The 13,688-nt window shown below is 43.7% G+C and overlaps 1 protein-coding gene across 3 annotated transcripts in view; it reads left to right on the forward strand.

The window, feature by feature from the left end:
- The first annotated feature begins 1,165 nt into the window (after positions 1-1,165).
- Positions 1,166-13,688, forward strand: part of RHPN1 (rhophilin Rho GTPase binding protein 1) — a 53,685-nt gene continuing 41,162 nt past the window's right edge. For all 3 annotated transcript variants that reach the window (XM_070748373.1, XM_070748375.1, XM_070748374.1), the window contains exon 1: positions 1,166-1,713. In XM_070748373.1, the coding sequence (XP_070604474.1) occupies positions 1,621-1,713 (93 nt within the window). In that variant the 5' untranslated portion in view covers positions 1,166-1,620. The remainder of the gene's footprint in view (positions 1,714-13,688) is intronic.

The following is a 13,688-nucleotide window of genomic DNA, read 5'->3' on the forward strand; positions in this document are numbered from 1 at the left end:
AAGTCCATATTGGACTTCAATTGGACTGCCATTTGTCAGAAATGATGTAGGGCCTCCTGCTTGGGGAAGGGGGTTGGACTAGATGACCTACAAGGTCCCTTCCAATTCTGTTTTCTCCTTCTTCTCTTTTCCTTTCTCTTTCTTCTCTTCTTTCTTTTCTTCCTTCTCTTCTCTTCTCTTTTCTCTTCTCTTTCTCTTCTTTTCTTTCTTTTCTCCTCTTCTTGTCATTCTTCTCTTCCTCCTTTTCTCATTCTCTTCTTTCTTCTCTTTTCTTTCTTCTCTTTCTTCTCTTTGCTCTTCTCTTTCTTGTCTTTTCTCTTCCCTTTCTTTTCTTTCTTTTCTCTTTCTTCTCTTCTTCTCGTTCTTCTCTCCCTCCTTTTCTCCTTCTCTTCCTCTCCTTCTCCTCTTCTCCTTCTGTTTCTTCTCTTTTCTTTCTTCTTTCTTCTCTTTCTTCTCCTGCTCTTCTTCTCTTCCTGCTCTTCTTCTCTTCTTTCTTCTCTTATATTTCTTTTCTTCTCTTCTCCTTCTCTCCTTCTGTTCTTTTCTTTCTCCTCTCCTCTTCTCCTGTTCTTTTCTCTTTTTTCTCCTCTCCTTCTTTCTCCTCTTCCTTCCCTCCTTTTTCTTTTCTTCTTCTTCTCCTTCTCTTCGTTTCTTTCTTATTCTCTTTTCTTTCTTCTCTTTCTCTTCTCTTCCTTCTCTTCCCTGTTTTTCATTTTCCTCTTCTCTTCCTTCTTTCTCTTTTCTTCCACTTCTCTTTTCTTTTCGTTCTCTTTCCTTTCTTCTCTTTCTTCTCTTCTCCTTTTCTTCGTTTCTTTCTTCTCTTTCTCTTCTCTTCCTTCTCTTCCCTGCTTTTCATTCTCCTCTCCTCTCCTCTCCCTCAGAAGGGTCTTCTCCCCCGCAGCCCCCCCCCTTCAAAGTTCAAAAACGAGCGAGGGAGCGGCGACCCTCCCCCCGCCCTTTTCCCTTGGTGACGTCACCGCGTTCTAAATCCCCGGGGTTGCCCCTGGAGATCGAGCCACGCCCCCCGCCGGCTCCGCCTTCCCTCCCCTGGGAAATAGCCTTGGGAGGCGGGTCCCTCTCCCTTCCCTTCTCCGGGTTGGCCGGAGGAGCCGCCCTTCCAAGACCACGGGGCTCCGCCATTGGACAAAAAGGCCGGCCCCTTTGCCCGAGGCTGGAGAGGGGAGAGGAAAAAAAGGAAAAAGGGTTGGACGCGAGTCGAAGCTTTTCGGGGCTCCGGGTAGGGAAGGAGGGGGCGGCGCGAGACCGGGGAGAGGGAGCTCCAAGTTGCATGCCCCCCTTCCTATTTTTTGCAACCCCCCCCCAACTTTGCAAAGCCTTGACATCCAAATTTTGCAAAGAAAAAAAAATCCAGCATTTATTGGCATTTATTGGGGGGGTGGGGGTCCGTTGATGGAGCGGTTTTAAAGACCCTCCCGCCCTGAAATCCCCCCAGGGGAGATGCGGGGAGGCTTTTAGGACTCCTTTTAAAGAGGAGGTGGGGTAAGGAGGACCACCACCAAGCTAATCAGGAAAAGTCCCCTCCACCTTCAGGAGTGGGGGAGCAGGTGGAGGTCTGAGATTTCCCCCCCCCGGACGGATGCTGACTTGGAGGCAACCGAGATGAGCCCCGAAGAGGAGAGCCCCCCAGGAGGGGGAGTGGATGGGGACCCCCCCTTCTCCGGGCATCTTTGCAAGAGCCGCAACTTGCAGAAGGTGAGGCTGAAGGGGGTGCATGGGGGCAAAGGGGGGGGGCTTTTCCTTTTTAGATTTCTCCCTGCCAACAGCTCAACTTTCCCTTTTTTTTTGTCTTTGCCACATTTCTTTCCGTGGGAGAGAGAGTAAGGGATTGGCCAGGGCTGGGCAACCAAGGTGATTGATTGATTGATTGACTGATTGATTGATTGGCAGCCACTGGAGATAGGCAGTATCTGAGTGGCCAGGACACCTTGCAATTAGTGGCAAATTATGTTTTTTCCTAATGTCTGTATAAAAGTAGCATCTCAGGAGTATGTGTCCCTCACTCACCACCTCTCCTGAACCACAAGGGCTGAAACATAGAAACATAGAAGACTGACGGCAGAAAAAGACCTCCTGGTCCATCTAGTCTGCCCTTATACTATTTCCTGTATTTTATCTTAGGATGGATCTATGTTTATCCCTTCCTTCCTTCATTCATTCATTCCTTCTCTTTCTTTCCTTCCTTCTTTCCTTCCTTCCTCATTCATAGAAACATAGAAGACTGACGGCAGAAAAAGACCTCCTGGTCCATCTAGTCTGCCCTTATACTATTTCCTGTATTTTATCTTAGGATGGATCTATGTTTATCCCAGGCATGTTTCAATTAGGTCATTCGATATTAGTATTCCAAGGTCTTTTACCGAGTGTGGGTTGGCAGTGAGAGATTGTTTATTCAGTTTGTATGTGTGGTTTGGATTCTTTTTGCCAATGTGGAGGGTAGAGCATTTGTTGGTTGATATTTGAAGTTGCCAGGTGTTAGACCAGTCTGAGACAAAGTCCAGGTCTTTTTGGAGAGCGAGTGTGTTGTCAGTGGTATTGAAAAGTTTCACATCGTCGGCAAAAAGAACACAGTTGCTTTCGATATGGTCACAGAGGTCATTGATGTAGAGAATGAAGAGAGTATCCCTCTGTTAATGCAGTTTAGAATTGCATTGGCTTCTTCGGCTGCTGCCACAAACTGTTGGCTCGTATTTAGTTGATTGTTGATTGTCCACTAAAACTCCGAAATCCTTCTCTGCAATTATGCCCAGTTTCGTCCAATCTAAATCACTTCACCTGTTCGACAACAGATGCTGCTGCTTCTCTCAACAGGTTTATGCTAGAATTATTATTATTATTATTATTATTCCTTTCCTTGTTGACTTTGAACAAGCGGAAAGAAAAATGACAGTTTAATCTTTCCTGCCTGAGATCAAAAAAAGGAAACAGAGGATCTGTGATCTGAACAATGCCAGAGGGTGGTGAATTATGGGCTTTGGAAATCCACAACAAAATATTTCTATTTGACTTTACTGTGACTGCACAATACAGTCCTCGACCTGTACATAAAATTGATTCTGATGGCCATCCTATCCCCAACATTTATAGCAGTTTGCAGAGTTACACAGTCAGAGGAGGGTAATTTCCATTTTTTAAAAAAAATCAAAAACACATTTATATCTGGTTTTGAGCCCCCCCCCCCCCCCAAAAAAAAAGCAGCAAACAATGAGTTCACTTAACATAGAAACATAGAAGTCTGACGGCAGAAAAAGACCTCCTGGTCCATCTAGTCTGCCCTTATACTATTTCCTGTATTTTATCTTAGGATGGATGGATGTTTATCCCAGGCGTGTTTCAATTCAGTTACTGTGGATTTACCAACCACGTCTGCTGGGAGTTTGTTCCAAGAATCTACAACTCTTTCAGTAAAATAATATTTTCTCATGTTGCTTTTGATCTTTCCCCCAATTAACTTCAGATTGTGTCCCCTTGTTCTTGTGTTCACTTTCCTATTGAAAACACTTCCCTCCTGAACCTTATTTAACCCTTTAACATATTTAAATGTTTCGATCATGTCCCCCCTTTTCCTTCTGTCCTCCAGACTCTACAGATGGAGTTCATGAAGTCTTTCCTGATACGTTTTATGCTTAAGACCTTCCACCATTCTTGTAGCCCATCTTTGGACCCATTCAATTTTGTCAATATCTTTTTGTAGGTGCGGTCTCCAGAACATGGTTGTTAGGGGAATGGAATGGAATGGAATGGGAATAGAATAGAATAGAATAAAAAAAATCACCAAAATCTATCTTGCGCCCACATTCGCTCACGAGATTTTGTTTCAAGTGCAGAAGCAAAAACATGCTTGAACACGCATGTCAGAAATTCAAAGCTGTGCACGCAACTCAACTTTTACTACTGATGCAGCGTCCTTTATGGTTCCAGTAGGAACCCACTACTGAAATTTGTCTGAAGTAGCGTAGAATCTCCCGCCTAAGCAGGGAGTTGGACTAGAAGACCTCCAAGGTCCCTTACAACTCTGTTGTTGTTATTGTTGTTTATAACAATACAACACAGCAAACGAGATCACTATGCTGGATTTCATATTTCACCAATCGGGCGCTTCCCAAGCACCTAGGACTGCGTTGTGTAGCGGCGAATTATGTTTGCCGATCCCAGTAAAACAGCCTTTTCCAATTGACAGGTGGAGATTTTGTCAATTCCGATGGTTTTCAAATGTCTTGTACCCAGCGTGCCAAGGACCACTGGGACCCCTTTCACGGGCTTTTGCTAGAGTCATTGCAGCTCGATTTTCAGGTTTTCGTATTTCGCAAATTTCTCTAGCTGCTTCTCCTCAATTCTGCTGTCCCCTGGGATTGCGATGTCGATGGTCCATACTTTCTTTTTCTCCATGATCAGGCTGTCTGGTGTGTTATGCTTCAGAATTCAGTCAGTCTGAAGTCGGAAGTCCCACAGTAGTTTTGCAACCACTTTTTCAGTGGAGGTCTTTCTTTCTTTCTTTCTTTCTTTCTTTCTTTCTTTCTTTCTTTCTTTCTTACTTACTTACTTACTTACTTACTTACTTACTTACTTACTTACTTACTTACTTACTTACTTACTTACTTAGACTTTTATGCTACCCTTCTCCGAAGACTCGGGGCTGCTCACAGGGTACAATACAAAAACAATATGTATACAAATCTAATTAATTAAAACTATAAGCTAAGATCCCACTATGTTAAAAACAATCAATCAACTCAGGCACAACCACACATCACATTTAATAGTTGGGGGGGGGCATGATCTAGCTGCCCCATGCCTGGCGACATAAGTGAGTCTTAAGACACTTGCAAAAGGCGAGGAGGGTGGAGGCAGTGCGAATCTCTGGAGGGAGCTGATTCCAGAGGGCCGGGGCCACCACAGAGAAGGCTCTTCCCCTAGGCCCCGCCAGACGACATTGTCTGGTCGATGGGACTTGGAGAAGGCCAACTCTTTGGGACCTAATCGGCCGCTGGGATTTGTAATAATATTCTTAGTCTTCCTCCGAAACACGCCAACCTGTCCTTCTTCCAAGTTGGTGTCTTTTCAAATGGTAGAACTTCAACTGCCAGTACCAGAATCCAAGTGGCTAACCTTTTTTTCCTCGGGTGTCGAAAGAGCATGCATGTGCGCTATCACGCATGCACGAGTGCCCCCACCCATAATTCGATGCAAGGGGAGGACGAAAACAGCTTCCCCCCCCGAGGCTCTCTGGAAGCCAAAAACGCCCTCCCAGAGCCTCTGTGCAAGCCAAAAATCAGCTGGCCGGCAGACACAAGCGCACTGGAGGTGAACTAGGGCAATAACAAACATCTTTCAGCTGTGGCGAGGGGGGCGTTTGCCCAGGTTCGCCTGGTGCACCAGTTGCGGCCCTATTTGGACAGGGACTCACTGCTCACAGTCACTCATGCCCTCATCACCTCGAGGCTCGACTACTGTAATGCTCTCTACATGGGGCTACCTTTGAAAAGTGTTTGGAAACTTCAGATTGTGAAGAATGCAGCTGCGAGTGCAATCATGGGCTTCTCAAGATATGCCCATGTCACAGCAACACTCCACAGTCTGCATTGGCTGCCAATCAATTTCCGGTCACAATTCAAAGTGTTGGTTATGACCTATAAAGCCCTTCATGGCATCGGACCAGAATATCTTTGAGACCGCCTTCTGCCGCATGAATCCCAGAGACCGGTTAGGTCCCACAGAGTTGGCCTTCTCCGGGTCCCATCGACTAAACAATGTCAACTGGCGGGACCCAGGAGAAGAGCCTTCTCTGTGGCGACCCCAACCCTCTGGAACCAACTCCCCCCAGAAATCAGAGTTGCCCCCACCCTCCTTGCCTTTCGTAAGCTCCTCAAAACCCACCTCTGTCATCAGGCATGGGGGAATTGAGATATTCCCTTCCCCCTAGGCTTATAAAATTTATGCATGGTATGTCTGTATGTATGATTGGTTTCTCAAATTAGGGTTTCTTAATTTAACTTAAACTTAAATATTAGATTTGTTTATATTGTCTTATTATTGTTGTTAGCCGCCCCGAGTCTACGGAGAGGGGCGGCATACAAATCTAATAGATAGATAGATAGATAGATAGATAGATAGATAGATAGATAGATAGATAGATAGATAGATAGATAGATAGATAGATAGATAGATAGATAGATAATGTAGATAGGTAGATAGATAATGTAGATAGGTAGATAGATAGATAGATAGATAGATAGATAGATAGATAGATAGATAGATAGATAGATAGATAGATAGATAGATAATGTAGGTAGATAGATAGATAGATAGATAGATAGATAGATAGATAGATAGATAGATAGATAGATAGATAGATAGATAGATAGATAATGTAGATAGATAGATAGATAGATAGATAGATAGATAGATAGATAGATAGATAGATAGATAGATAGATAGATAGATAGATAGATAAATGGCTTGTGTGCCAGCAGATATGGCTCCGCGTGCCACCTGTGGCATCCGTGCCATAGGTTCGCCATCACTGGGATAGAGATTCAGGAAGTGTAGGATACCAGATTGGGGTAAGACAATCCAAATTCACAAGCTGACCCTCACAACTCCTTTCTACACAGCTGGTTGGGTGTGGCCACGTTTAGTTTTGCAAAAGAGAATTCCCTGCCAACAGAAAACCAGCGGAAGTTGTTATCACCCGTGATTTCACACATTTAAGGCGTTATATTTTTTTTGGCTGCCTCTACTGATTTTGCAAGTGGGGAAGTACCTTGTCGGTCTACTGCAACTCCCTGAAGTCAGGAGCAAGCAGGAAAGATAGAAAGGTAGAAACATAGAAGGTGGACGGCAGAAAAAGACCTCCTGGTCCATCCAGTCTGCCCTTAGACTATTTCCTGTATTTTATCTTAGGATGGGTCTATGTTTATCCCAGGCATGTTTACATTCAGTTCCTGTGGATTTACCAACCACGTCTGCTGGAAGTTTGTTCCAAGGATCTACCACTCTCTCAGTAAAATAATATTTTCTCATGTTGCTTCTGATCTTTCCCCCAACTAACCTCAGATTGTGCCCCCTTGTTATTGGGTTGGTTTGTTCGGAAGAGATCCGACAGGCCCCCCCTTGTCAATATCGGGCCGGGCAGCCCACAAAGCAAGCAGGCCCAGCCGGAAGCAGATGGACTTTCATTCGGCAGAAGAGATAACGGGCCCAGCCACCGGTTGCCATGACAACCTTCAACCCCTCTAAAATGCTGCGCATGGAGATGGGGCTGCCGCCTTGTGGGACAAAGGGGAAGAAAAATAAACGGGGTGAAGGAAGGGGCCCCAGAGTTTTTGCAGACCTGGCGATGAGTTTTGGACACCATTGTATCTTCCTTTCCTTCCCTCTCCCTCTCCTTTTCTTTCCTTTCATTTACTTCCTAACTCCTTCGTTTCCTTTTCTTCCCTCTCTCTCTCCCTCTCTTTTCCTTTCCTTCCCTCTCCCCTCCCTCTGCCTTTCCTTCCCTTTACCTTTCTTTTCCTTTCCTTTCCTTCCTCCTTCCTTCCACTTTCCTTCTTTCTTTCCTTCCTCCTTCCTTCCCTTCCTTCCTTTCCTTTTCTTCCCTCTTCCTTTCCTTTCCTTCTTTTTTTCTTTCCTTCCCTTTACTTCCTAACTCTTTCCTTTCCTTCTTTCCTTCCTCCTTCTTTCCCTTCCTTCCTTTCCTTTCCTTCCCTCTTTCTTATCTTTCCTTTCCTTCCTTTCCTTCCCTCTCTCTCTCCCTCTCTTTTCCTTTCCTTCCCTCTCCCCTCCCTCTGCCTTTCCTTCCCTTTCTTTTCCTTTCCTTTCCTTCCTCCTTCCTTCTTTCTTTCCTTCCTCCTTCCTTCCCTTCCTTCCTTTCCTTTTCTTCCCTCTTCCTTTCCTTCTTTTTTTCTTTCCTTCCCTCTCCCTCTCCTTTTCTTTCCTTTCATTTACTTCCTAACTCCTTCCTTTCCTTCTTTCCTTCCTCCTTCTTTCCCTTCCTTCCTTTCCTTCCCTCTTTCTTTTCTTTCCTTTCCTTCCTTTCCTTTTCTTCCCTCTTCCTTTCCTTTTCTTCCCTCTCTCTCTCCCTCTCTTTTCCTTTCCTTCCCTCTCCCCTCCCTCTGCCTTTCCTTCCCTTTCTTTTCCTTTCCTTTCCTTTCCTTCCTCCTTCCTTCTTTCTTTCCTTCCTCCTTCCTTCCCTTCCTTCCTTTCCTTTTCTTCCTTCTTCCTTTCCTTCTTTTTTTCTTTCCTTCCCTCTCCCTCTCCTTTTCTTTCCTTTCATTTACTTCCTAACTCCTTCCTTTCCTTCTTTCCTTCCTCCTTCTTTCCCTTCCTTCCTTTCCTTTCCTTCCCTCTTTCTTTTCTTTCCTTTCCTTCCTTTCCTTTTCTTCTCTCTTCCTTTCCTTTTCTTCCCTCTCTCTCTCCCTCTCTTTTCCTTTCCTTCCCTCTCCCCTCCCTCTGCCTTTCCTTCCCTTTCCCTTTCTTTTCCTTTCCTTCCTCCTTCCTTCCACCTTCCTTCTTTCTTTCTTTCTTTCCTTCCTCCTTCCTTCCCTTCCTTACTTCCTTTCCTTTTCTTCCCTCTTCCTTTCCTTTGCTTCCCTCTCTCTCTCCCTCTTTTTTTCTTTCCTTCCCTCTCCCTCTCCTTTCTTTCCTTTCATTTACTTCCTAACTCCTTCCTTTCCTTCTTTCCTTTCTCCTTCTTTCCCTTCCTTCCTTTCCTTTACTTCCCTCTTTCCTTTCTTTTCTTTCCTTTCCTTTCCTTTTCTTCCCTCTCTCTCTCCCTCTGCCTTTCCTTCCCTTTCCCTTTCTTTTCCTTTCCTTTCCTTCCTCCTTCCTTCCACCTTCTTTCTTTCCTTCCTCCTTCCTTCCCTTCCTTACTTCCTTTTCTTCCCTCTTCCTTTCCTTTCCTTCCCTCCTTTCCTTCCTCCTTCCTTTTCTTCCTTTCCTTTCCTTTTCTTCCCTCTTCCTTTCCTTTCCTTTCCTTCCTCCTTTCTTTCCTTTCCTTCCCATCCCATCCTATATTCTTCTTTTAACTGAACTTTGCTGTGGACTTCAGCCGAATGGAATGCCCCCTCCTTGTTTTTCCCAGTTTGGGATAGCAAATGGGGAGCTGGGCAGGCTCTAGAATCCTGATACAACTGGTCCTCTGGGTTGCTAAGGGCTGGGGGTTTGTTCTTTGTCCCGGTGGAACGGAGGGCTTTATCCTAAGGTCAGCCGGGGGTATTCCTCCTCGCTGACTCAACCCTCTCTCTCAAAGGGGCCTTTCTTTCTTGAAAAAGTTTCATTTCATCATTTACAGGAATTGTTTCTCCTTACAATAACAACACTGCCTTCTCTCCCACGTACATCCATCCACCACCGAGATGAGTTAACTCCAGGAAAAATTTTGATTTTATTTTTTTTTTCAAAATGCACCAGCATGCAAAAAATACACCAGCTGTGCCTTCTGTCCCCTGTCCTAATGTTTCTTTTTTATTAGTAGCATGTATATGAATATTATTATATCTTTGCATACCACCAATACGTTCTGGACAAAACAAACAAATAAACCACTCAGACTCCATTTCGGAGTGAGTGGCATATAAATGCAATCAATAAAATAAATGCAATCAATAAAATAAATGCAATCAATAAAATAAATGCAATCAATAAAATGAATGCAATCAATAAAATGAATGCAATCAATAAAATGAATGCAATCAATAAAATGAATAAAATAAATAAAATAAATAAAATAAATAAAATAAATAAAATAAATAAAATAAATAAAATAAATAAAATAAATAAAATAAATAAATTTCTACCTTACAACTTCAAGAGTTTATTTATTTATTTATTTATTTATTTATTTATTTATTTATTTATTTATTTATTGGATTTGTATGCCGCCCCTTCTCCAGAGACTCGGGGCGGCGAACAGCGACAATAAAACAGTGTACAATAGTAATTTGCTATTGATGATTAAAAATCAATTAATATAAAAACCAAACATACATACAGACATACCATGCATAGAATTGTAAAGGCCTAGGGGGAAAGAGGATCTCAATTCCCCCATGCCTGGCGGCAGAGGTGGGTTTTAAGTTGTTTACGAAAGGCAAGGAGGGTGGGGGCAGTTCTAATCTCCGGGGGGAGTTGGTTCCAGAGGGCCGGGGCCGCCACAGAGAAGGCTCTTCCCCTGGGTCCCGCCAGGCGACATTGCTTAGTTGACGGGACCCGGAGAAGATCCACTCTGTGGGACCTAACTGGTCGTTATCCAGAAAGTTAGGTTACAAGACATGTAGCTCGGGGAAAATGTTCGCGGGGGAAATTGATAGGACTATCGTGTAGCGGGAAGAGAACGAGCGGTGCCAGGGGTCAGTAGATCATCGACAGGCCTTGGGGTGGAGGTTAGAGATGAGCGTCCTCATTCAATTTCCCTGCAAATGCGAACTGCGCGCTGTCATACAGGACCTGAATGCAAAGGGCATGAACGCTGCTGCGATGGGGGCCCAAGATTTTTTTCACCGATTGCTGAGTTTGGAATTTTTTGCCTGAAGGAGAAACATAGAAACCTAGAAGATTGACGGCAGAAAAAGACCTCATGGTCCATCTAGTCTGCCCTTATACTATTTTCTGTATTTTATCTTAGGATGGATCTATGTTTATCCCAGGCATGTTTAAATTCAGTTACTGTGGATTGACCAACCAGGTCTGCTGGGAATTTGTTCCAAGGATCTACTACTCTTTCAGTGAAATAATATTTTCTCACGTTGCTTTTGATCTTTCCCCCAACTAACTTCAGATTGTGTCCCCTTGTTCTTGTGTTCACTTTCCTATTAGAAACACTTCCCTCCTGGACCTTATTTAACCCTTTAACATATTTAAATGTTTCGATCATGTCCCCCTTTTCCTTCTGTCCTCCAGACTCTACAGATTGAGTTCATGAAGTCTTTCCTGATACGTTTTATGCTTAAGACCTTCCACCATTCTTGTAGCCCGTCTTTGGACCCCTTCAGTTGGGTCTGGCGCCACTGCATTGATTGACGTTTGCTCTCTGGAGTATGGTGAACAACCCAAGTTTCATCTCCTGTCACTATATAGTTGGGAAAAGCTTCACCTTCAATCTCAAAACGGTCAAGAAATTCTAGGGTGACACTGACTCTGTCCATTTTGTGCACTTCAGTCAGCATCTTGGGAACTCACCGTTCAGTTTCCATCCATTGCTTCTTGTCTTGTCTTCTGGTATTTTGGAAAAGAGGTACTTCCAACAGGCCCTCAAATACTAGAAGACTGCTATCATGTCACCCCTAGTTCTTCTTTTTATTAAAATAGACATACACAAATCCTGCAACTGTTCTTCACAATTATTTATACAATATATATTAGATTAGTATGTATTTATTTATTTATTGATTGATTGATTTGATTTGATTTGATTTGATTTGATTTGATTTGATTTGATTTGATTTGTATGCCGCCCCTCTCCGTAGACTCAGGGCGGCTAACAGCAATTAAAAAAAAACAATGTAGACAAATCTAATATTAAAAATAATCTAAAAAACCGCAATTTAAAAAACCAATCATACAAACAAGCATAACATGTATAAATTCTATAAGCCTAGGGGGGAAGGGAAAATTTCAATTCCCCCATGCCTGACGACAGAGGTGGGCTTTAAGGAGGTTGCGCAAGGCAAGGAGGGTGGGGGCAACTCTGATATCTGGGGGGAGCTGGTTCCAGAGGGTTGAGGCTGCCCCAGAGAAGGCTCTTCTCCTGGGTCCCGCCAAACGACATTGTTTAGTCGATGGGACCCGGAGAAGGCCAACTCTGTAGGACCTAACCGGACGCTGGGATTCGTGCGGCAGAAGACGGTCCTGGAGATATTCTGGTCCGGTGCCATGAAGGGCTTTCTAGGTCATAATCAACACTTTGAATTGTGACCGGAAACTGATCGGCAACCAATGCAGACTGCGGAATGTTGGTGTAACATGGGCATATTTAGGGAAGCCCATGATTGCTCTCTCAGCTGCATTCTGCATGATCTGAAGTTTATATATAATATATAATTATTTATGGAAATACAGTGGTACCTCTACTTAAGAATGCCTCTCCTTAAGAACCTTTCTATATAAGAACCGGGTGTTTGAGATTTTTTTGACTCTTCTCAAGAACCATTTTCAACTTAAGAACAAATTTCCCAGGAAATTTGAGAGCGGCACGAAGGCCCGGCCAGTTTCCTGCCATTCCTCCTTTAATCCCAGCCATCTCAGGCTTTTCTGGGCTGCCAGAGGAGCCTTTCGGTGGTGCTTAATGAGGCTTTGTCATCCCAGAGTGAACGAAGCATTTTTCTTTCTCTGGGCGCTTGGAGAGGGAATAAACCTCTGCCAGCTCCCAGAGAAAAGAAATTCTCCCTTCGCTCTGGGCAGCGACTGTCCTCCTCCTCTTCTTCTTCCTCCTCCTCCCACCCAAATTCAGAGCTTTTATTTCTTTCCTAATGGGTTTGCACGCATTATTTGCTTTTACATTGATTCCTATGGGAAAAATTGCTTCTCCATATACACTTTTCTACTTAGGAACCTGATCACGGAACGAATTAAGTTCTTAAGTGGAGTAACCACTGTATCTCGATGGAAAGATTCAATTTTTATTGGAAGTGGGGGCAGAGGTGGGTCCGTACTGGTTTTAACTGGTTCTTTAGAACCATTAATAATTCGGTGATGACATCACGGATCTAATTCTGTTGGTATCTCCGCGTGTGCCGCCATCTTGGATTTTGCTTCTGCCCATCCGCAGAAGGCAATTTTTGCTTCTGTGCATGTGCAGAAGCTATTTTTCATCGCTGTGGGCGCACACACATGGTGCAACCCTGAGCAAACCGGCAGCAACAGGACCCAGAACTCATCCGAGTCGGGCAGGTGGTGGTAGTGGAAGTTTACTTTTGTTTTCACTTCTGACAATTATGAGTGCATTTTCTAGAAATGAAGCTGGAAGATCAACACATGATTCCCTTTGCAGCATTAAAGCCCTAAGCCTCCTTCCTCGAGAACACATCGTAAGGAGATTTATCAGAAAATATCCTGAAAGTTGAGACAACCCTGCGTGTTACTCCCACATCTAAAATCAGTCTTGCAAAGTAAATTCATTCTGGCAAGATCACTACATAAATTAAAAAAAAACATTTTTCATCTGCTGTATAAACAGGGACACAATATTACCTGTAATGTATGTGTGAACCACTTAGCACACTCTGGAAGCTGCTGGGTAAATATTACCCATGCTTTTAATTTAATTTGTGCTTGGAAGATCCAGCTGGAAAAATATGAAAATTAAGTCAGATATTCAACTTATCTTTGCAGGCTCGGGCTATTTGCTGGTACTCTGCCTCAGTTAGCGTAGACATCAGTTATTGTTAATGGCGAGTATTCTGAGCAGAGACAGGTTACAAGTGGCGTGCCACAAGGGTCTGTTCTGGGTCCTATTCTTTTTAATATGTTTGTGAGTGACATAGGGGAAGGTTTGGTAGGGAAGGTTTGCCTATTTGCCGATGACTCTAAAGTGTGCAATAGGGTTGATATTCCTGGAGGGGTCTGTAATATGGTAAATGATTTAGCTTTAGTAGATAAATGGTCAAAGCAATGGAAACTGCAGTTTAATGTTTCCAAATGTAAAATAATGCACTTGGGGAAAAGGAATCCTCAAT

This window comes from Erythrolamprus reginae, chromosome 3 (assembly GCF_031021105.1).
Source record: "Erythrolamprus reginae isolate rEryReg1 chromosome 3, rEryReg1.hap1, whole genome shotgun sequence".
Classification (NCBI taxonomy): Eukaryota; Metazoa; Chordata; class Lepidosauria; order Squamata; family Dipsadidae; genus Erythrolamprus; species Erythrolamprus reginae.